Source organism: Ursus americanus, chromosome 8 (assembly GCF_024610735.1).
Source record: "Ursus americanus isolate L20-20 chromosome 8, mUrsAme1.1.p, whole genome shotgun sequence".
Classification (NCBI taxonomy): Eukaryota; Metazoa; Chordata; class Mammalia; order Carnivora; family Ursidae; genus Ursus; species Ursus americanus.
The window spans coordinates 68198370-68222876 of NC_142134.1; the positions used below are offsets into that span (position 1 = coordinate 68198370).

The window sequence follows — 24507 nt, forward strand, 5'->3', positions numbered from 1 at the left end:
ATGATTTATGGAACTTCTGCATAATGGTCTGAACAGGTGATATGCCACAGAAAATCTATAACTAGATTGAAGAGAACTAAATGTCTACTTTATAACAATCCATCATCTCGTATTCAAATTTTATATCTCAAATGTAATTTAAGAAATTAATTCTGAGGATCTGTTATATAGAGAATCAATTTGCTGTTAATAATTCTGTTGCCATGGGCCAGATTCAGTCTTACAGGTAAGACTTGCCTCAGGCATTCCATCTTTAACCAGCAGAGTTCAAAGCAGCAGAGTGCTGGGATGATCTCGGTGGGGGCAACAGCTTCTTGTTTCTAAACTTACTTTACCTTATGCTATACACATTCTATTTTTTCCTCTTTATCTTCATTAGTCTGCATTCCTTTGTCACATTTTCTGCTTACCAGGAAGAATGGAGGCTTGGAGGCTCTCTAGATTGTGTGCAGCGGCCCCCTTGCACTTGTCCCCAACACCATCCTTTTCCCCAACCCTACTATGCTGTCGGTGCAGAAATGGTGAGGAAAACAGACAGCCCTGCCCTGAGTTTGCAGTCTACTCAGGGTAGTCTGACATTAATCACAGTATCAAATTACACCATGGTAAATTCTATGCAGATAAAATCCAGGGAGATATGAGAATGTGTGACAGAGAAGAGGAGAGACGACGCTGTGGTAGTTGTAGGTAGAAAGTGATGTGAAACAGCTCTCGCTTTTGTACACATTCTTGTCCTTTAATGCCTGTCTTTATGCTCCTCCTGTGTTCTCTTCATATGTAAGTTTCTCAAAGTCTCTCTTGCCCTGTTTTTGTGAGTATCCGTCAGCCTTTTCTTCTGATTTTTTTCAATTCTCTCTTTTACAATATTCCAACAAGCCCATGCCATGTTTACCTTTCTTTTCACAGCTAGATCAACGAGAGAACATGAGCTCTGGAATCAGATAACTCTCAGACTGAGGCCAGTTTAGCCACTTCACGACTGAAACACTTTAAACAAGATTGCTTAACATTTCTGGCCTCATTAAAAAACAAAAACACGAAAAGCCAGCCAGCTGAAGTTGTCAGTCTTTGAGGATTTGAGGTAAATGTCTATTGGCTTCGTTACAGAAGAAGTATGGCCTTAGAAAGAAAATGTCTAAGACTTATCTGTAGGATGATTGAATCAATTAACGTATCTAAAGAAGGAGACTACCTAGTAGATACTGACTGGGTCAGCCTAGAACAGAGAAAAAAGGAGCTCTCAGACACCTGCAGAGAGTAGAATCCAAGCCAGCATGGGGAACAGGCAAATTTAACAAAGAATTTGAAGTGTTTATAGCCTATTTTAGCCCTTTCCATTAACTGTCCTATTAATTTTCTCTTACTTATTGTACACCTGAAAAGCACCATTTTTTTGTTCTACAGGGAGAGAAAAGGCTGTTTCTTCAGTTTTTATTTTTAATTTCATTTAATATAGCTCCTTTTATTATTTTTAAAAAATATTTTATGTTATTTTTATTTTAAGTAAACCCTATGCCCAACGTGGAGCTTGAACTCACAGTCCTGAGATCAAGAGCCGGACGTTTCACTGACTGAGCGATCCAGGCACCTCCAGCTCCTTCTAGAGATCAATTTGCTGTAAATGCTTAAATTAACACGTACTCAATAAATATTTATTTTCTATTTATCAAGTGCCTATGAGGTGCCATGTACTAGATTTGTTGCTGGGTATTCATTCAGTGGAGATCGGAACAGAACCAGTTCCTGCCTCTGCCTTCAACAGAAGCTTCAGAGCTTCTACTCCAGGAGGGAAGACAGATGTTTAAATGAACACACACAATATTATGTATATAAATATATAAGTAACATATATTATAAATAAACATATAAAACAAACTGTAATATTTCAGTGCAGCTAAAATAAGACTCCTAGCCTACAAATGAGATGACAGACCCTGGAGCATAGTAAGATCATCAGGATGATGAGGCCTCTTGGAGAAATCCATCAACATGTATCTAGCATACGTTCCTGCATTCGTTTTCCTATTTTATTTAATTCCCATAAATACCCACATCAAACGTCAATGAGAAGATCATATGCTATAATGTGTGTACAGCATCCAACGCTGTTAGATAAACGCTGGTCTCTTTCTATCCCTTCTTCTACAAATTATTCCAATTCTAACTTTAAAAGAATGTTTCCCGTCTATCTTAACAAACAATTGTTTGAGCGAGTACCAGCAGTGTGAAATTACGGTCGTAAGCACAACGCAGAAGAAAGAAAAGGATGAGTCAAGTTTCTCTACCTAGAATAATAGGCAGTAGGTCACTCCTACATGTAGCACATACACACTTTCTTTTTGTTAGAATGATATTATGAGACAGTGGCAGGAATAAAGGAATATCACACATAGGAGGAAATCAACTCAACAGCATTGAATGAAATGTCTGATAAACTGCAGTAAAGCAATTCTACTTATAATTTATGGTAAAATCCAGATTAAAACCTGTTTGAAAAATATGTAGGGAGCTTATAATTTTCAGCTCATTGTGTATTAAAAAAACTGGAATCTATAAAAATGAAAAAAGATGTTGTATTGCTTTACTTCTGTATTTGATCAATCTTACTGATGTTCTTTATACTAATAAAAATAAAAGAGTAATAAAAGAAATGAGTTACTAAACTAGTAAGTTATGCCACTATAATGTATGGTAATGGGGTATTTTGTTGGAGTTGAAGATCAATATGATTTATTACCAGATGCTCTACTGATAAAGCTGATAATGTAATAATCAGAGAAGTGAAATTCACCTAGAGCTTCACACATGTTGTCATCTCTACTTATAAATTTAATTTATTGTAGCATTATCTGGTACACCACCTCCTCAATACAGGCAAACCCGACGGGACATTATTATTTAGGATAACTTCTATGTTACTAAATTTCATGATAATACAAAATCTATAGAGCATACAAAATAGAAGGAACGCTCGGTTGTAAAAAATGAAATAGACTACATGAGATAAACGACTTTAAATGTGACACATTACTTTCGGTCTGTTATATCTACAACTCACTGTTCTTTTGTCCAACCCACGGCGGTGTTTTGTTCTTTCCTATAATCAGAATTTGATCCCACCCACTCCTGTGTCCAGGACAATCGTGCTCCCACAGAGATCTTACTAATTCTCACATTCTCATCTCTTCTCTCTAAACCCACTGTCTCTGACTCTCTAATGATGGCAGCTTTCTGCATCTTTAAATCAATCCAAGTCTGTCCTTTACAGTGACAGCTGTCTTTTTTCAAACTACCCTTTCTCAGCTAAACTAAGCCCCTTTCTCTCTCACTCTGGCCCTTTGCTGCTCTTACTTAGTTCTGTTGGGTTTCTCTTCTATTGCTCTCCTTTCTACTGACCATTTCACGGATTTAACCATCAACTTTTATTTTATAATATTAATTACTCCAAAATCTTTGCCTCAAGGCCTTGTCTTGTCTAAGTTATTATAGTCTGTGTTATTTTACCACCTCTAAAAATCCCATTGGCAACTCAGGATTTCACACATTTTGTTCACCACTATTTTCTTTCCCAGTTTTTGTCCTGTCCTTCAGCCTCTTCTGTACAATGATAAAACCACCAGTTTCCCATCCCTCACACTTGAAATTCTGGCATCATCTTTGGTTCATTTTTCTCCATTAGTCCATCATCTCACCAAACGCCAAATGCCATGAATTCTGTTCCTGTATTAACTACCATATCTGCTCCCACATCATCACTCCTACTGCTACTTAGCTCCTGCTCTTATGACATCTCCCCTCCATCAACATGATAGCCACCTAAGAAGGCCTCATGCCTGGCAGTCTGTCCTTCTGACAACCACTGGCACACAGCTGTCAGATTAATTCTTGAAGATTCAGATTAAAACTTCCGTATTCAGGGGCGCCTGGGTGGCACAGCGGTTAAGCGTCTGCCTTCGGCTCAGGGCGTGATCCCGGCGTTCTGGGATCGAGCCCCACATCAGGCTCCTCTGCTAGGAGCCTGCTTCTTCCTCTCCCACTCCCCCTGCTTGTGTTCCCTCTCTCGCTGGCTGTCTCTATCTCTGTCAAATAAATAAATAAAATCTTTAAAAAAAAAAACAAAAACAACTTCCGTATTCAAATGCATTCCAAATAGAGACTTAGGTCCTTATACTATACAAGGCCCTCCATGAATTGGCCCCAACCTACCTTTCTATTTTTATTTTCCTGTACTCTCTCAGGTTCCAAAAGCCACACTGAGCTCCTGTTTGGTTGTATCTTGCATTTCCATTCTTATTGCCTATGCTTCTGATGTTCTATTCATTTTGAAAGCCCTTTCCTCATTTTTGTATTTCCATTCCCTACCCATCCTTCAAGGCCTACCTCAGACGCAACTTCTTATATGAGGGCTTCAACGATGGAGGTATCACTATGAATAACTACTAGATGCAAAGCACATAAAGCTCTACACGTGTGATTTCATGTCAAATTAACAACCCTTCGTTTCAGAGGAGGAGGCTGTCTCACAGAGGATGAATAGCTTGCCTGCAATCTCACAGATGGTGAATGGTAGGTGGGCCTGCGGGTCTTACTAAAGCTTGCTGGCCTTAATTAACCACTGTAGCTTGGCCTCCACTTTACGCCTCTGTATAGCTACCTTGAACTTCATTTGTTCCTCTCTTACAACATGTATTAATTTATACCTCATTTCATAGCTTTTAATTTGCGTGTCAAATTTGCTAGTCACGTGATGGACGATCTCTGGAAAATTCATGCTACCTTTTCTATAGTAAGTGTTTACTTAATAAATGCTCTCGCCTGGATAGGTGAATACACTATTCCCTTATTACAGAACTTACTATGTCTTTCTACTACCTAGTTCATCATATATTACAGCTTCTGATTAAGATAAAAGTCCTTCATTAATCTGTGGCTTTAAAATTATATGGAGATGTCTTTTCTGAGGCATTATTTTCCATGATGCCCCAACATGCACCTGTTACTCTAATTAGGCTCAACTGTACGATCTCTAAAACATAATGTTCCCCACAACCTCTGTCTTTCATTCCTGATGCTTCCCTTTTGTGGAATGCCACCTGCCTCTTCCAAAACCATATATTATTCTTTTTCCAAAGGTCAGCTAAAAAATACTTATAAATGCCTTCTATGGGCAAAATTAAAATTTTGATGATGATAATATTATTATGTGCACACGTTATTTCATGTTTGTGTCAAATCACAGATTCTAGAGACTCTACAGATGATCATGTCTTACCCTGCGAAGCTCTAAGCGTACTTTTAAGCACCTATTAGATACTTTAAATAATGTGAGTGGGCCTTGTGAATTAAAGGGAGTCTCATATAAAGCAAATTAAAGCAGGGAACTGACAAAAAATTAATAGTTTTTGAAAATAACTTAGTTTTTGTGCCTACTCTGTAGACTTCTATGAAGTTAGTCTTATTTTATCATTTCAACCTAAAATGCCCAAAACTATTTATTTAAACTTTAAGAATTGGCCTCTAAACCAATAACAGGATAGGCTGAGAGCTTAAGAGGTTCTGTCTTAGTTAACGGATATTGAAGTAAAGATTTTCCCTCATGCTTGCTTCTCAAGGTGGGAAAAGCAGTTCATTTTACATCTTACATGACCTTGTCTTACCCACATGACTTATATTTGGCAAGAACAGATGCACACAGCAGCTGCATACAAAACAGAAATACTTTGTCAAGACAATTAATTTAACTTTGGATGGAGATAGCCATTGGCTCCCAGGTTAAAATGCTCACCAATTTAAAACTCTTATCTATTCTGACTTTATAATTTTATCCTTTTTTCTACTTTGCAGTACACTCTACCATAGTTCCAACAGAACAGTGACATGGATTCTAACATGCGAGCTCCTGAGGAGGCAGAACTCCATCAAGTTATCTTGTTTCTACGATTTATTACCGCCGTTTGGTCCGCCTAGTATTTCCTCACTCCAAGCTAGACGTGGACAGGAGGGGCAGATCGACAGACCCAAATGGTCAGACGACGTACACCTGCTCTTATTTTTCCTAAATGACCTGACAACACCGTCCCAAGAAAAGGGACATTCAAATGCATTCCTTTTAATTCTGCCTATGTTAAGGAAAAGAAAAACCCTAGCTAGCCTCTTCAACAAGTTATTGCATTAAGCAAGAGTCAGGCTCAATGTAATTCTGAAAGGAATTTTGTCTAAACTAATGGATCCCATTTGCCTGTGAGAAACCCAGAATCTCTAAAGAAAGTCATGGGTTGGGTCACTGTGGAGGTGGAGAGAGGAGAGGAAATTTCAGGGCACATACATTTCTGTGATGGTCTCTGGCAGATTTGTGGGGATCTCGGGGAGACCTTTCCCACGACAGTCTACGATATTGTTGCTACAGGTACAGGCAGCTGGACAGTGCAGGACACTGCAAGAAGGCGCCATAAAGGACTGGTGACCTGCAAGAGAAACAAACAGCAATGATAGTTTCCCTCCCGAAGTTGCAAATTGTGCAACACACGAGCTTATCTCAAACCACAAAGCATGTTATTGAACAGAAATGTATTTCTCTAAGTATCGGAGCATCAGATTGGCCCTATAGTTCTAAGATATATTTTAGACAGCATGCATTTATAGTTCTGGGTCAACACTCAGATGAAGCAAATGAGATTCTTAAAACTAATTATGAAAACGATCATTTTTCAGACTTGAAATAATTGTTAAGAAAGGCTAACCTCAGACCTGAAACTGAATTTTGATTCAAAACTATTCTGAGTTCCAAAAAAAAAGCAGCAATTTCAGACTAACCTAGATTTCATTTCTGATAAGCTTAAATAGAGTTTGGTCTTTATTACACTTAAGCAGCATAACTTACTCTACCCTTAAAAAAACACAAAGGAAAACAGTAACATTTTCCTCTTGGAAGGTATAATTGTTGATTCTAAATAAGTAATCATGCACCAGTAAATGTAGGGGAAATTAGATCTTGCTAAGTTGGACGTCTTGAGAGGTTCCAATTTTGCTCTGTCTTTGAAGTGCTGATAATAATTTGTAACATGCCATTCTGTGATTGTTAAATCTAGATAGTTCTTTTGTTCGGCTTTGCATGGCCTACAACGTTAGCGTAAGTAGTTACCTGCAGGTATATATTTTTACTACTCAGTATTTGGAAACAAAACTGTTTTGAAATGAGATTTCACTGTTGGAATGACGAACAACAGAATGTCGGCTGTGTGGTACGAATGGGCATCTGCACACACGTGGGTACCAGAGCAGGGAAGCCCTCTCTGATCGGCCGCGCGAGGGCCTGCGCGGTCGCGTACGCCAGGGGGCGCTGCAGGCTCCTGACTAACCCAAGCCCTCGGAACAAGCTCTCAAACTTTACAGAAAATAGTCTCAGTCTATAAAAGAAACGTGAACTTGCCTTCTTCCTCATCTAGAAAACAGGAAGGGAAAAGTGAAGAGAGAAAAAAGTGGTTAGTAACGAACTGTTAGTCATTTCATTATTTATTTATTTTTTTAAAAAGCAACCAGACCTGAAGAGAACATTCCCATTTCATGACATTACAAGAAAATTTCATCTGGGTTATAAAAAGTGTGGAAAAATACATAAAAAGTTCTAAAAGACAACAATCAATCAGAATCCTCTGCTAGTACTTCTCGTGCCTCCTTTAAGGGACTATTTGTGATGCATTATATATATTTAAAATTTTTGTGTTATTGTATTTTGACCAGACACCTCTCAAGCAGAACCAGCCCTGTATTTATAAGATATACGTTAATATGTATCAGATACTATTAACATATTACTTTGTAAATAAATATAAACATAAATATCAATATATATGAATTGGTAAGCAGACTGCCTACGTTGAGATCCTTGGACTCAGCTATATGATCTTGGACAAGGCTACTTTGCATCTTTTTCCCAGCATTTTCATCTCTAGTGTAAAGATACTACTACTTTTCACTGCAGTTGGGGAGGTGACGAGAGGTACATATATGGGAAATATCTAGATTGGCACTCGAACGTATAGGAAGAACTAAGTGAATGTGCCTTCCTGATAGTTTCCATAGGCCGTGCCTTGTTTTTGTTTCCAGATTTCCGTCCCTCAAGTTAGTCATTTATCTCTTAGAAGTAGACGTGAACCACTAGCATTCACGAGAAGAACTTTGTCACTCTGCAACTAAAGTTGAGCTATTTTTTTTCTTTTTTTTTTTGAGCTTTTTTTTTTTTAATTTCCTAGCAGGGATCCAGGATTAACCATATTTCCAATTATTAGCATAAAAGCAGACGTACACTATTACTTAACAGGAAAATAAGCAGCAAACAGAATTAAAGTCTAGGAATTTCCTAGATTTCCCCAGGAGTGAAAATTGAGAAATCTTTCATCCTCCCTTCAGAGGAACCTGTCCTTGCCAATCACGCACGCACGTCTTAGAACCTATTCTCAACATCCTTAAAACCGAGGACTTCCATAGAGTGATTAGTGCACAATTGCACACGTTAGCAAGCAACACGGAAACTTTGAGAGCATGCATTCGCCACAGTTCTCCGACACAGTAGCATAAAATAAGACAACAGAAAGGTTCTTTCTCCCTTACCGCTGCAGACAAATTCTCGTTTTTGCACCTCGGCTACGTTATGGCCCCGCAGGTGGGACGGGCCCATACACTGAGTGTAGAGACCAACCCGGGGCCTCTGGCGCAGCCAGTCAGACAGCCAGGCCAGGTGGCAGTCACAATACAGATTGTTCGAGTGCAGTCGACTAGAGGAGAAAAAGACAAGTTTAATGCAAGAAAACAGAAAACAGTTACATCAAAAATTGAAGGAAAAAAAAGTCTTAATAATAATCTATAGCTTTATTTCTTAACATGTCAGTAGACAAAGCTTAGGAAGTCCCAACCTGATTAGTTTTCTAAAAATTAAACTGGTGTACAACCGCAGAATCGAGTTTCTCTTCATTTACCTCTGAGCTAAGCCAACATCCAGGAGCTCGAACACGACCATAAAAATGGTTTTCCTATGTTCACTCAAAAGGGTAAAAAGAAACAAGAGATGTCCAACGCAAATTGCTTTGCAGTCCCAATACACTGACAGCCAGTTGGGGTAGGGTGGGGGAAAGGGGAGGTAATGGGTGGGGCAGGGGTGGGGGCATGTTAATAAAAGTTGTGGCTCCCAGTGTGAATCATCAGTTAGTCCTGCTGCTGTTAGTTTCTGGAGGACTGCTTGCAAAATCTTTTTAGCAGGTCACTTTCATTTTTTGCTGAACAAGATAGAATAATAATTCAATATAAAACATTTCTTTCAGGTCCCTATTCTGATTTCCTTCTTTTTGTTTAATAGCAGAAAAAGGGATTAGCTGCTTTTGGCTCTTGGGGCCCTATCCTCAAAGAGCAGGAACTGAAATGAAAAGACATAAATGTCTGGGAGTGAAGGAATTAAGCGAGCCCCCCTCCCTGTGTTGGCAGGGATCCACACCAGAGCACGGCTCCATTCCAAGTGGCAAATGGCACTTTTCCATTAATAAAATATCAGACAAATGTATCCACTAAATTAGGTAAATGACTTCAAATTGGCTTTTATGTTTTCTCAAACTAAAGAAAAGGACATCCAAAGCTATAAATCAAAGCATCATTTCCAGAATCATCTATGACACAGTAATACCATTTTAGTCCTTTTTAGCTGATGTGCTCAATTCTAACCCAATAACAGTAATGGATATTAAAACATGGAACTCAGTCCAGAAAGATAATTGGACCATAAAAATGGAATTTTTAAGTAGCAGTGATAATACAGAATAATGAAACAACCAAAGCAAGGGAATTTCAAGTTAGATGACTGTTTTACATTCTCCTTGAGCCTGTAGATATGGAACAGACTGTCTTGCATCAAGAGGGAGACGGTGTGCCATAGACCAAAAAGCTACATTTTGTGAAAGCTGGGTGACCTCCAGCTCAGTTTGCTTGGAAGTCAGAGTGACATCCTTTGGAAACCACATAGCACCCACCACCTCACTGTTCTAGAAATATTTTCATCTAAACCAAGCATGTTACAATGATTCAAATCGATGTGCACAAATTTGAAATGAGAAAAGAATATAAAACTTTAAAAACCTGATTCACAAGACAAACTGTGATGGATTTCTATGGGAAACTAAGGCACACTATCAAAAATGCAGATGATAGATGCTTCTACAATGTTAATGGCCTCATTTTTGCCACTTATGAGCTCGTTCACTTTGTGTTTTAAAAAATTAGCTAAAGTTAATGATTAAGAAATGAATTTCATCAAATACAGTCTGAGTGCACTGGTCCGTTCATTTGGCCAGATAAGGTGCACTAAGAAAACGAAATTTATGTTATATCTGCATACTTTTAGAATTCCTTTATTTTGTTAAATGATATTCCAAGGAAATGATAATGATGTGTTGTATCATACATACAGCACCACCTTTTAGTGACCCAAAAAAAGGACATTTAGATTGGTGTTACCCAATTCATTAAAAAGCTGGCAATTCAAATGATTTTCCATTAAAGAGAAAAAATAAATGTAATATATTTCCAGTTATAAACTACCGTAAACTGAAAATTATTTTGAAAACCAATAAACATCTATATTTATATCCTACTTAAAAACACATTTTTTCCCCCAAGAACTTCAATGCTTTACTTCTGTTTCTCACCATTTCCCACATGTTGTATATAACATATTTTTGAGGCCAGGGTGATTCTTTAACCCAGTTCAAATGAGATTTATCTCTGAAAATGCTTTAACTAACTATCCCCACCCTGGGCTTTAAGGATTAATTTTCCTCCAACAGAAAAAAAAAAAATAGCTGTAGCAAATACTTTATTAGAGAACAAGTTTGTATTCACCTAAGATATTTTAATGTTCATCTCCTGAAAAGATATTTTTAAATATAAATGATGCCACAACCTTAGTTACAGAAGGACTGGAGGGTTATGCTGTAATTTTACATTACAAGGAATGTAGGAGATCAAGTTTAGCTTTATTAGGTCTGCTTGGTGTACAGTAATAAAATCATAAAGATTTACCATTTATCATTTCTGACAGCCAATCAAGGAGTCTTACATTTCTTAATGAAATGTGACCTCCACAAGAGCTCCAAGTAAACGTTCCCCCCAACTTCCCATAATGCATATCATTTAAAAGAAAGCTTTCGTGTTTCACAATGATAGCTCATTTATTGAAATATCATACCTAGCACTTTTTTAAAAAGTGGTGTTTTCCTTCTCTATCCCATAATGAACTCATGATCCTGTTCTTTGTTTATGAAAAATAATACTTTAGGGGAACCCTTAATTGATTAAATTGACCTTTATATATATATATATTGTGGCTACTTACAAAGTCCTAAGTTTAGGCATATGGTTGAAACTTGCCACAGAAAGTCTAGTAATGTTGTTATTGTTGAGAGTGCTGTAGAATAAAAAAAAAGAAGTGAGACATTTTAGATAATAAAATTCATTGATCATTCTATATATTAATATAGAGAAAACTCCTTGCGATTATGCTTATGCGGGACAACCATGTGGTAGAGACGGCATAAAGAATACCCTATATTATAAGCAAGATGATAAATAAACGTTATACTTTAACATATTCCTGTTCATTCAGTTTTATCAAATATTTATGACAGATTTATGTCTTTAGCCATAATATCTTAGACTATTCACATGTTGTGTTAAGCACCATGTGCATGAATGCCTGTGTATTTACGACACTGCTTACGGAATTAACAAGAGACAGTCAACAGGCAGTAAAATCGAGCTGTTGCATTTCCTTAGAGGGGCACTGTGTGTAATTAGTGTCATGAGTAAATGAAGATACTTGAAATCTCCCAAAGACTCCTGCTAAGTATTCTTTATTGTGGACATTGGCCACGCTGCTGTTGAAATTTGAGTACCAAGAACGAGATCTGTATTTTGTATTTGCATTGGATAGGGATAAAGTGTCAGGCTGTAGCAGTTTATTAAAAGCTTAATACATTCTAATGGTTTTATGTTGCAGGCACCTATCTTGTCCTTTGCTTACTGTGATGTGGTACTGATCACGGTTTCTTGATGCTGGAGTCAAGAAGATGGGTGGTCAGGCAGAGATGGTGAAAATAAGCATAATTATTTCTTGGTTCAAATTGTTCCTATTTTTCCCCTAATACAGGCATTGTTTGTTGTATTATTTTGTCTATTTCCACTAAGACTACTACCCATTCATTCATCTAGTATTTCCTAAATGGTTCTTAATTTTAGGGCAACATGGAATGGTATAAAAATAAATCAGGCATAAAACCTGTCTTTTTTTTTTTTTTTAAGATTTTATTTATTTATTTGACAGAGAGAGAGACAGCCAGCGAGAGAGGGAACACAGGCAGGGGGAGTGGGAGAGGAAGAAGCAGGCTCCTAGCGGAGGAGCCTGATATGGGGCTCAATCCCAGGACTCTGGGATAACGCCTTGAGCCAAAGGCAGAAGCTTAATGACTGAGCCACCCAGGCACCCCCTGTCTTAAAGTAGCATATAGCCCAACTGGGGGAGATGAAGTACACAAATTATAAAAACTTTGAGTTAATAAGATTAAGTAGAGGGTTTTTTTTTCCCCTCCCTTCAGGGAAGTCTGGCTGTGACAAGAAAGGGACAAGACAGCTACCCCAGGGCTGTGTCTGTGCAGTGCAAAGATGGAAAATGATTCCAGGATAGAGAAGACAGGATAGCGGGGTGAGGAAAGCATGCAAGTTGCTGAAGGAGGCAAGACGAAGGGATCAATGGCTGGTGGATGACATTTGATCATGGAGAAAGGTTTAGAGTAGACTTTGCAAATCCTCTTGCCAGTGGAAGCCGGGCAGGGGACATACAAGGAGAGAAGCAGGTTGTACGTACAGAAAAGGACACAGGATGGGGAAAAAGAGATGGAGAGGAGCAGGCAGACAGCTGGGAACCAGGAAGCCCTTGGTAAGCTAGCGATGATACTCCGTTGTAGCAGCTAATATTCGGCTCTGAGGGACTGCTGCTCTGCTATGTAATGGAAGGCTGCCAAACAATCAGATTTTCCCAGGAGAAGCCAGAAATGGAAAATTTCGCCTCTATCCTCCCAACTTTTAAATACTGGCAACTAATTCAGATATTTCAAAGAGTCCGTGAACTGAGTCATTTGGACTGAGCGAGATACATTTGCAAGGCCACTTTTGGCCAGCTGGAAGCTGCAGTTGTTAATGGTGTGATTCGGGGTGTTCAGGGGCACTTAAACTTCTCGGTGAAGCAGGGCACAGCGGCTACAGATCTGGAACACGCCGACTTTCTTTCCTACGCAGCTTTGCAATGTATTGAATGATAGAAGGACTAATCCAAGCGATTTGAATTAAGTTGCATAAGAAAAAAAAAAAACCCACTTTATGAAGGACCCTATAAAGCACCGAATTGGTTGGTTCATGTTATCTAAAAGCCTGTAGCATTTTTCTGTACTCAAGTGAAATGAGATTTTTTTTTTCAAACGCCATTAAAATATATCCTGATGTTTGAACTAAAAGGTTTCACTTCTCAAAGGGATTTGCTTTCAAATGACCCCTTTTCCCACCCTCAAAATTTATGCTGACTTTATATGGCTAAAATCTTTAGCGTACATAACATACTGAAATGTGACTTGAGGGATAACATTTTTTTTAAAGTAATTCACATGCAGCAGACATGCATTAATTTTGAACTATAATTTCTTATGATTCCACACAAAAGAGAGCTTTGATTGAATGCTGAAATTGATGCCTATAAGCTTGGAGTCTTTTCTCAAAATGTTACTTTGCATAACACAACTGAAGAAATAAATTATCTCAGTATTTTTTGTTCAGTATTGATGCTGGCAAAACAATACTGATATTCATGTCTGGTAATGGAGCAGTATGTGGAACCAATGAAATTAAGTTATTTTAAAATTAATAATAAGTATGTGTTAATTATGTCTGGTGTCATGTATATGCTATGGTCATGATCAATTCCTCCTCTGAAATAATACAAATTTATCTATCGTCCTTCTTTATTTGAGAACACTTTCTCCTATATGAAAGTGTATTTCTATGATCAACCTCAAGATTTTCTCTTTGTAATGAGAATATTTTCTTGTACAAAGGATATCTTTATGTGTAAACACAAAATGTGAGTCTTGGTAATCATGTAGGTCCTCTCAGACTTAGATCTTGATTTATTCTTTTCTTATTCCCTTAGTGCTCAGCACGGTATTTGGCAGAGAGTCTGAAATTTTATGGCTACGAATCTCTACATCTCAATTAAATAAAATTATGCCTATTTTATGGAAAAAGGAAAAAAAAACATACAAAGCTAGCAACTTAAGGAATATATTTCATTTCTGAATCTGCTGTCCAAAGAAACAGAAAACATTGATCTAGATTTAGTTTCCAATGTTATTTTTGAGATTGTATCTTCATATTAAAAAGATAAACATTTTTTTAAATAAACATTTCTGAATCACGTCAATCAGAATTCCACAATTTGCCTGGTTTCCATCAATATACAAGTGATAAACTGCCTCCGCCTGCTTTCATTTACCTGGACTTTTCCTTCTTAAAAACTTTATTCACTCTCTCTGCCCTAATATATATCTTAATTTAACAAATTTTCATCAGTGGCCCAGGATGATTACTTTCATCTTCTCCTGTTTTGCCTCAGTGTAATCATACATTCACGAATGGCTCACGGACCCAGAATTAAAAAAAAAAACACAACAAAAACTTGAAACATTGGGACTTTAAATTTAAGGTGATTTGCAAATCAATTAATCCTTCATTAGTTCCACATAAGAAGAAGCACTGTAAAGAGTCATACACGGTAAAAATAGCAAAACAGACAACTTTCTTTCTGGAAACTTCTATAAAAAAGTTTACAACACAAGAACTTTTGATTTACTCAGCAAGAGATTTGGGCTTGATAAATCCCAGTCTAACTTTATCCAATTAGCCTTAAATTTTTCATCACTTAATTTCTTTAAAGGTTGTATGAACTATGTGGATTTAAAAAATTCACACATGTTAAAAGAATGTCTGCTTGACTATCAAGTTTTGATATAAAATATTTAAGTCATTTCTAAAGAAATTCACATTTTCTTGTATCATGTACTCATTTTAATTATTTCTTTATAGCAAGTTCTGATCATTAAATATCTCTTTGAAACCTATATATTAAGGTCCTCAAAAGAGTTCCTAACACTGTGGATTTAGATTTTAACTCCATGAATCATAAGACATTTTTCATTCTTTGCTGTGTTTCAAAATAGTAGTTTCAAGTCACCTTTTAGATATTTTGCTAACATGCCAAACACAATGTATGTGGTGATTGTGTTTTCATGAACTTACTCTCCTAAAAACGGTGATATTACTTTAGAACAAATAAGCAGATGAATCAAATGAACAGTTATTGTATTTGTGGGTAAAGAGTTTTCAGTGTCTAGCACAGCGCTCGGCACAGAGCGGGTACTGTGTGTGTGTATGCGTATCTTCCTCTCTCTCTCGCTCTCTCTCTATATGCACACTTATATACACCCAATATATATTCAATATATTTTGTATATGAATTATTTCATATCTAATAAGTATTTAAGCTCTTTTAATTAACAACAAAGTACTTTATGGGATTTTAGTCCACCTAAAATATTTAGCAAATTTTCCGTAAAATTTTTGGTGTTATTTCTACTCCTAGTTAGATGCACTGACTTAGTAACACATTTTTGGCTTGATCAGCTCTGTTCAACTAAGTAACACCCATGGTAGTCTCTTCATATACCAAGTTTATGACATTGACGGTGGTTTTGTCATCAGACTACTACCATGAAATCATAGTTGCAGCCTAATTATTCTGACTCCGAAATAGCAGCAGTGAGCTTTGTATCTGAATGGGTCTAGGACACAAATAAAAAGTGGCCTTATAACTACACTGTGTATGATAAGCACTTTGAATGTTTTTCTTGGAGAAAAAGTTAGACTGTTATCAACAGAAATAAAGGTGACTTCTCATGTGGATAGACAACAGCATATATTCTTATAACAAATTATCTCAATCAACGAATTCTTATGTTAGGTCCTTAAAAATAATTAGTAACTTTGCACATGATGCAGCTAGAAATTCTATGCATTTACTTGAAAATTAAAATCAAAATCATATAGAAAATATTGCTAAAATGAGCTATTTTGTCGAAACATCAAACTTTTTTCAGAATTACATTCTGTTCCTCAAACTCAATTTATAAAGTAATGGAATCTTTTTTTTTCGGGAGGATTTCATGATTCCTGGATAACTTTTACCACATGGACTAAAAATTCAAAACCTGTTCACATTTAACTCAATTTTGGATTCTGAATAAATTTAGTCAGGGAAGAATTATAGCAGAGAAAAATATTTTATTTGGGGGAGAAATCTGCAAATGTATTTTAAAAGCTAGACTTGTGAATCTCTGGCTGGAAAAAAAAATCCCAGAAATGTACAGGCAACTTCAAACACTTTAGTTACTCCAGTTTATATTAAAATTATTTTTCATCAGAATAATTTCATCACAATTATTTTACCAAGTCAAAGATCTGTAGAGATTACTCAGTTGCCTCTAACCATTTTGTCAGCCATGTCTACCCAGCAAGGAAAGGAGAGGATGCCAATTACAATTCAGATCTGCATGCTGTGCTTTACTAAGTCAGTAGTGAAGACTTTAAAATGGACCCAATGGGCAGGTTCTTAAAATTGGGAAGGAGATCACAAAATCACCTTTCAATAAATGCTTTATCCCGTTAAAAATGACATCTTAAAATGAGAAAATGTCTTTCCATTGCATGGTACCTGTAAAATATTCCAACTTATCAGCGACTAAAGAGGTCTATTTTTTTTGTTGTCATTTTTCCAACACAACTGATTTTATCTTAATATTTAGCAATTCTAGGAATTCTCACAGATCCTGTGACTGAGAATATTGTGTTATAAGGAGAAACACGTCAAGAACAGTATTGTGAACATCTGAATGTCCTTCTTCAATAGACATTTTTACCTAAACATACAGAAATGATACCCATGGTGGTGTGCACACACATTTCAAGTCTCCTGTGTATTCCCCAGGAGTTATGTAAGTATCTTTATAAGAGACCATTTTGACACAAGGTTTTGAGCTAGCAGATATGCTCCCACATCAGCGCTCCCCAGACACAAAGCTCCCGTTCAGAAGAGTAAGAGAAAGAAGCAACACTTACAGCACTTCCAGGTCCCGCAGAGCCCTAAATGCCCCATCTTCAATACAGCTGATCTGGTTGTAATCCAGTTGCCTGTAAACAGATTAGAAGAATATATGTAAAAGGCTGAAGACTAGCACGGTTGGGTGAAAGGAAGTCTCCTGAAGGGTCTTGGAAGCCCTGGCGAGCTACTGAAATGCTCTCACGAATACACTCATCTGCTTAAGAATGTCACAAGCCATTCTGGCCTCGGTGCCGCTACTGAGATCTCTTTTTGTTCGGAACTGTCCGTGCAAATAGCAGCCCTTGGAAAGCTCCAGTAAATAATAACTGCACCTTATATTAAATGCCATAGGAATGCAATTTCATTACATCAAGAAAAGCTATCCATTAAGAGCTTTCAGCGTCATCTTGCTGAAACAATTTCATTAAGGTAAAGGACTCTAAATCACTTAATGTCACATGCACCCCCTCAGTGACCTAACAGAATCCATTTATCAGAGAAGCCCAGCTGCATGTTAATTTCACTATCCTTGGCAAGAAAGAGCAAGACTACTTTTAGGTTTCCTTTTTTTAAAAGCAGTTTTCCTTCGAGAACTCCCAATCGAGAGAGAGAAATGAGGTCCCACAGACCTCCCTGCTATTCCCAAACAGGAATACACTTTAGAAAGCAAGCCGTTTTCTGCATTCAGCTCCACTATTTCCCTGATTTGCACCGTGTGTCATTATATGTGAATTCTCTACACTGTAAATACAGCATACTGTCCAGTTAAGAAACTCCCCAAATTTCCAGAAAATAGGTAATAGAGTATTAAGAAATTCATCTGTCTTTTTGTTCTTCTCAAAGATGCGAATTTTAGCTGCAAATGCAAAGAACGCATACTGCAGCAACATCATTGAAACACTACATGTATCGATGGTAATAAGTTTAAAAGCTTTATCAGTTCCTTCTAAATAGTACAAAACGCAAACAAATGAATCTTCTCTTGGAGTTTGAGTACTCATTTGTTATAATTCAAAGATGAAAAGACAAAGTTACTCCAAACTTGGTTAAGTCAGTTTTTTCCTGCCCCTGATTTTGGAATTAAAATTTCCTTTATCCATGCTAAGGCATTTATTTGGTTGAAATACACAGCTAAGTACTAAATCCCATCTGTCCTATGTTTATTTTATTTTAAATTCTTTTTTCAACAAATAAGCCGTTGTCATTTAAGTCTAGCAGCTTGATGCTTAGCAATATTATTATTCCAGTAAAGAAAAGTATTTTAATGCTTCACTTGAGACAGAAACAAAATGTTTGATGAAATAGTCAGGTGAGTTGTCAGTTCTCCATGCACTGGGAGGGAATACAGATGTACAGAGCTAAGACTATGATCATAATACAAATGAATCTTGTCCTCATTTCAAGTGCGAAATTCACCGAAAGGGCCAATTCACGTTTGAGGTGTGTTCTTAAAGAATTGTTTCAACATTCCCATAAAATAGCTGTTTCTTTCACAAGGCTACTGAATTAAGGTGCAATGATTTAATCCAGTGACTTTCAGAGGGGCCTCTTCAAAATCCTTACTTTAGAAATTATGTACATAGAGAATGTCTCATGAAATATACATCTCATTTTTAAGAAGGTCTCTAGGGGACACAGACTACCTTGATGTCATGCAAATGGTACAATCTAGGACATGCAACACAAAAAAAAGGCCAACTCTGGAGAAGATATGGTTTTATTGCTTTTATAAACTAAGGCTTTCCCCAAATAATAGGTACCATCCATGCTACTGTAATAGCTTAAAGCATTTCTACTTATTAGGAAGTAATGCAGAAGGATAATTTTATTTTCTAAGAAGACTTTTAAAGCTTCATGATGTAATATGGCTGCTGTGGTTCCAAGAAAACACTTACATTCTTGAGCACTTTTGATTTTTACAGATTAAATTCATTTAACAATTAAGTTAACAGCCTTTTTATTTTAAAGTGCTAAATATATATCTACACTACTATTCTCTAACCTCTTGAACAATTTATCAAAGCCATTTAAATTAGTACAATGGCATGAAGTGTTACCCTTGACACACTACAAAAGAGAAATTGTTTCCAGACAAATTGGCAAAATCTTTTAATGCTATCAAATTTGCCTAATGCAGTCTCCAGGTTAATCTGTAAAAGGGTGAGCTGTATGTTTGCCCATATCTTATTATCCTTAGCTGTCAATGTATAAATCAGTGCTGACACTGCTTCTTTTAAATCATGCATACTATACACAAAGGGGAAGCCCTAACATGCCAGAAAGCACTCAAGCAAATCTTGTTCTACAGGGACTGGAAAGCAGATTACTTTCCCTATACCACCAGAAGTTGAGACATTGCTGTAAACTTTGGTAATTTCATCCCTCTTCAACATTGCTCGTAGTTACATGCTTCTTCTGATTCTTAACAGAAATCTAAGTCCTTCTTGGTGCTAAAGCATTAAGAATATTTGGCTCTCATAGGACCAAAGTTTTCCTTAAAAGTTTTCCGAATGCCAACATGTCTCAGGCTATCAATCTTCTGAAAATGAAGGTATTGTATGAAGTTCCTTGTATGAAAGGACAATCAAAATGAATAATTTTTTCATCAACTGGTGGATTTCGTTATATTGAAAGAAATGTTGAAGCAAAGTGTCGTGCCTGCTTTGACTGCTCATGAGAAAATCTCTCTGCACAAACCTCCATTTGTCTGTATATGATTCAAGATAAAGAGCGTCAAAACCATGCAAAAGCATACTTTATTTCAGGGATTCTGGACTATTTTTCTGCACCTTGTTTCTCTCATTTAGTTCACTTCCTTCTCTACCACCTTTCCAAGCCTGGGAAATTCTGCTTTCTAAACAGGAAAGGATCTGTTCTCAGCCATGCATTTAGTGACAGACTGATTCTGTTTAGATGTGATTTCCAATTGTGCAATGAAATTATTCTGAATTAAGGCATTAGTAAGAGGAGAGGGTTTTTTTTTTTCACTTTTTCAAAAAGTAGTATTACAATTATTCAGCCAAACATAGGGTAAATTTGTTGATCTTTGGATAATAAGGGCACTAAGATACATTAGGGACAGCTTCAGGATCCCTTCCTGGTACAGGGGTCACATCCCACAGGGAAGCAAGCTAGCATTTATTTTCTGGAAAGAAAGAATGGCATAGATAGTATTATCGGAGATTTCTTTTAGACCTTCAGCCAACATATCCTTAGCACAAATTTTGTGGCTTCTCTTCTATGTTTCCTACCTCCAATCTCCTCTGTTTCTGATCGAATTCCAAATTCCATCTCTATCTGATCCTTCACTGTCCTAGCTTGTAAAGGTGCACTCTGAAGCAAGTGCTTTATCTTTAATTTCATGAAAATGATGATGTTAAAAAGAATAGAAACCTTCAAGATGTCTTTTAGCATTAACATTCTATGATTCTCTTTTCATTGGTCACTATTTCTCTTACAGTGTTCTAGAATAACATAGATTGCTCGCTTTAATTTTTCCTAGACCTGGTAAATTCAGTCTTTGATAACGCAGCATCTCTCTATCAAGAGGTGTTACTCTGAGCCTTGCACACATGAAGTTTCTAAAGCAGATCTGATTTTCTTTAACACAAAAAATGATTTAGCCTAGTTTCAGATTTTGATTAATTCTAGGCATGAGAAATAATATATAATGCTGCTAAATATAAATTTTATAAACAGGCATATTAAGTAACAGAAAGGCTGAACATTAGCTTACTTGGCATCATGAAATATAACCAGAGATACTGCATTCTGTTACTTTTTACGTTTTTTTCTGGGATTTCCTGTTTTCAGTTATTAAAATTTGGATACATACTGTGTTTGAATTACATATATAAAACTCACCTTCTTGCATTAACTTCATTTGGTTTTGTCCTTACCCATAGAAAATTCATATTGCACTCAGAAAAAAATATATATATGTATATATATATATGCACTGCAGCATCCAAGTAATAAGATCTTATTACCAACTGATTTTCTTTTTGTAAGTATTAGAACACCATAAAATTTACTTAACTCTGAAACAATACTGAACATAAAAAGTCTTTAACAGGGGTGCCTGGGTGGCGCAGTCGTTAAGCGTCTGCCTTCGGCTCAGGGCGTGATCCCAGCATTCTGGGATCGAGCCCCACAGCAGGCTTCTCCACTATGAGCCTGCTTCTTCCTCTCCCACTCCCCCTGCTTGTGTCCCCTCTCTCGCTGGCTTTCTCTCTCTGTCAAATAAATAAATAAATAAATAAATAAATAAAATCTTTAAAAAATAACTTTAAAGCCAGATAGAGTCTCTCAGTATTTCAGCCAAAGTATTATAACTATGCTCCAGTTGTCCAGGGTTTTTTTAGGTACTAGAAATAGAAGTTTAGTTCATATTCATATTACTATAAATGGCAAACTTCAAAAGCTTAGTTGACTTAAAATAATATATCAAAGTGATTCAAATCAATAGGAGGGGGTAACAACATTTTGCCATTTGGAAAGAACCCTGATAAAACATATATATCAAATGGGAGAAAAAAATGTTGTTAAGGATATGGGAATGATCTGTTCAACTTCTTCCCCCATGTGTATAAAATTCAAGTCAATATGAGTGCCTACATATACACATCTTATGCCAATAATGACTCTTTTTAAGAAGCAGTACAAGATTTAAGTTATAATAGATAGAGAACATAAGAATAATATAAATTGACCCATATGAATGAACAACCTAGGCCGAAGTTTCAGCAACCATGTCATTTAACCTCAGCATAAAAGCACATCTCTGTGAACCCAGGTATTTGTGAATAAAACAAAGTAAGGACTATCCCCTGAGGAATGCAAAATAATTTATTTGAGAATTTAGCCCTTTTGCAATCTTTCAAGCAAAATGCTGTGGGTTTTTTGTTGTTTTTGTTTTTTTGCACAGGAATAAAGAATCTCAGTTTTTATTGGAATGATATATGGTATAAAGTTATACCACTTGCTAACTTATTAGGGAAAAGCAAAAGGTAAGCTCTAAGAGACATGGTACCAGAAAATGGAGGAACAACAACTAAGTAGCCCTTCACATTCTAGTAGCTCTTGTAAACCAGTCAAAGGTGGTAGAAACTGAAACTGACAATAACAATTGCTTACATTTATTGAAAGCATAGCAAATGGCAGGGTCTGTAGATATGCTATCTCATTATTCCTCACAATAACTTGAAAAGGTAAATGTTCTCATCATTCTGATTTTACAGAAAAGAATATGAAGCTCACAGAAGTTTAATAACTTATCCAAAGTAGGTAGTAAATATGTAGTGAAATCTTGATTCAAATTTAAATCTTTGTATTGCCAAAGCCCCCACTCGATAGGAAGTGTCCAGGGAAAGAGATTCAGGAGCTATTCATTCTGCAAATGAAAGCTTCAGCTCAATCTCTGATGGCCAAATTTCAAAGACGCAGTCAGCATATAAAGAATGCTATAGAATGTCAGGGAAGGAACAGATTACCCTAGGCTGAGGTACTCTTGTGTGAGGAAGGAAAAAACCTGAACCTTACAAAACAGCTGGAATCCAGAAAGACAGAAAATAAAAGTGGGTATTCCCTGCGGAGGGAAAAGACCCAATCAGGAACAATTGTGAGCAGAGGCTCTACAATGTTCACAGTGAATGTCTGCAAGAGAGAGGCCATTATGGCTTGAGCAAAGAGCTTGTGTGCAGATTCACTGGGAGAGGGGGCTGGGAGCCTGGGTGGATGTCAGGATGTTAGGACTAGGCAGAATATCTAAAGAGAGCATGCTATTCAATAAAAGCCACTGTTCTCTCAGGAAAGAGTCTACATTCTTCAGAACCTACAAAACTATGACAATATTCTGCTATATCCCCAAGGCTTTGCCATAGGGCCAAAACAAAGTGTTGTTGTTTTTAATAAACTGAATGATTTTTGAGACAGGGAGTGATAGGATTAAAAAACACTGCTTTATAAAAACAAATCTGTCTTCACTGTTAAAATTATCTAATGAGAATATAGACTGGATCAAAATTCAATTAGTAGAAGACAGTAATAGTTCAGAGGTAGCAAAGTGTGCCTGTTCAGGGTTGGGGAAGCAAGAAAACGAAAGATCTGTTCTATCTCAAGGACAACACGGCAGCCATAGAAAGATCACGCCAATTCTTTTTTATACATATGTGAGTTGGATTCCCAATTACTCAATCAGATAGTCTTGTGTGGTTTTGTTTGTTTGTTTGTTTGTTTGTTTTATTTTGTTTTGGAAAGTGTTTATGAAGATATGTTATATAGATTCATTTTCACATAATAGAATGATATCATTGAAGAAAATGCTAAGGCAACCTGCAGACAGAGCAAAATGAAAAGTTGGAGAGGTTGTCGTAGCGAACTTGATCATAGTTGTTAGGAATTATTACAATTCAGGATACTTTTACAGTGAGTGCAAACCAGTCAGGTTACAGGACCATGGACAGTTCCCATGGTACTGAGAGCATCTGCTGAGTACCCAGACAACTGTTGTTTATCCCTATGTCTACAGACAACATTCTGGATGTTAAGAGGAGCTCTGTTCTTTGAAATGAAACTTAAGTTCCTTACTATCTAAATGAAGAGCCATCTCTACAGGTTTGTTCAGAAGGTTCTACGTCCCACTGAAGACCTGTGGCATTTAATCTAACTCGAACGGTAGCAGGCCCCTTGAGTGAGAAACCAATCTCCCCTTCAAAGTCTCTTCAGCCTCAGGTTTACTGAAAACATTCTACGGAGCTAGGGGAACCAAAAGATACAATTTAAATTTGATATCAATGAATTTTATTTTTATGATAATAAACTAAGTATATAAGTATGGTAAATACAATGAACTAAACATGAAAACTACCTGATTACAACAGATCATTTGCAATTATGACAATTTATAGGACAAAGTTAAAATAAGTCTTGCATTTGCAAGGTAAAATATATAATATACTCTTCTAATTGTTACATATTGTTTCTATAATATGTGAGCAACACTTGTTCCCTTGTTGTTATTAAGTATCCAGTGGAGAGGTATTTAAAACTAGAGAAGTGTAAAAAATGAAGTAAAATACAGAAGACTTTCTGTGTCCCTAGTTTAGAATGGTGGATTTTCCTTCTATGGGTTTTAATGGATCCATCAATAAAATAAATTGAAGATGACAGAGTTCCAGGAAAAAAAAATGACATTTCTAAATAATATAAATATAGCTATATGACAACATATAGATTAACTCTGTCTTTACCATTTGCCAAATCTT

At 36.6% G+C, this 24507-nt stretch overlaps 1 protein-coding gene across 4 annotated transcripts in view; it reads right to left on the reverse strand.

Annotated features, from left to right (window-relative positions):
- The window catches only part of SLIT2 (slit guidance ligand 2), a 343502-nt gene that overhangs the window by 112235 nt on the left and 206760 nt on the right, over window positions 1-24507 (reverse strand). For all 4 annotated transcript variants that reach the window (XM_087864252.1, XM_045771455.2, XM_087864254.1 and 1 more), the window contains 4 exons: window positions 17260-17331; window positions 11378-11449; window positions 8611-8774; window positions 6326-6464 (listed from right to left, as the gene is read on the reverse strand). In XM_087864252.1, coding sequence (XP_087720378.1) covers window positions 6326-6464; window positions 8611-8774; window positions 11378-11449; window positions 17260-17331 — 447 coding nt within the window. The remainder of the gene's footprint in view (window positions 1-6325; window positions 6465-8610; window positions 8775-11377; window positions 11450-17259; window positions 17332-24507) is intronic.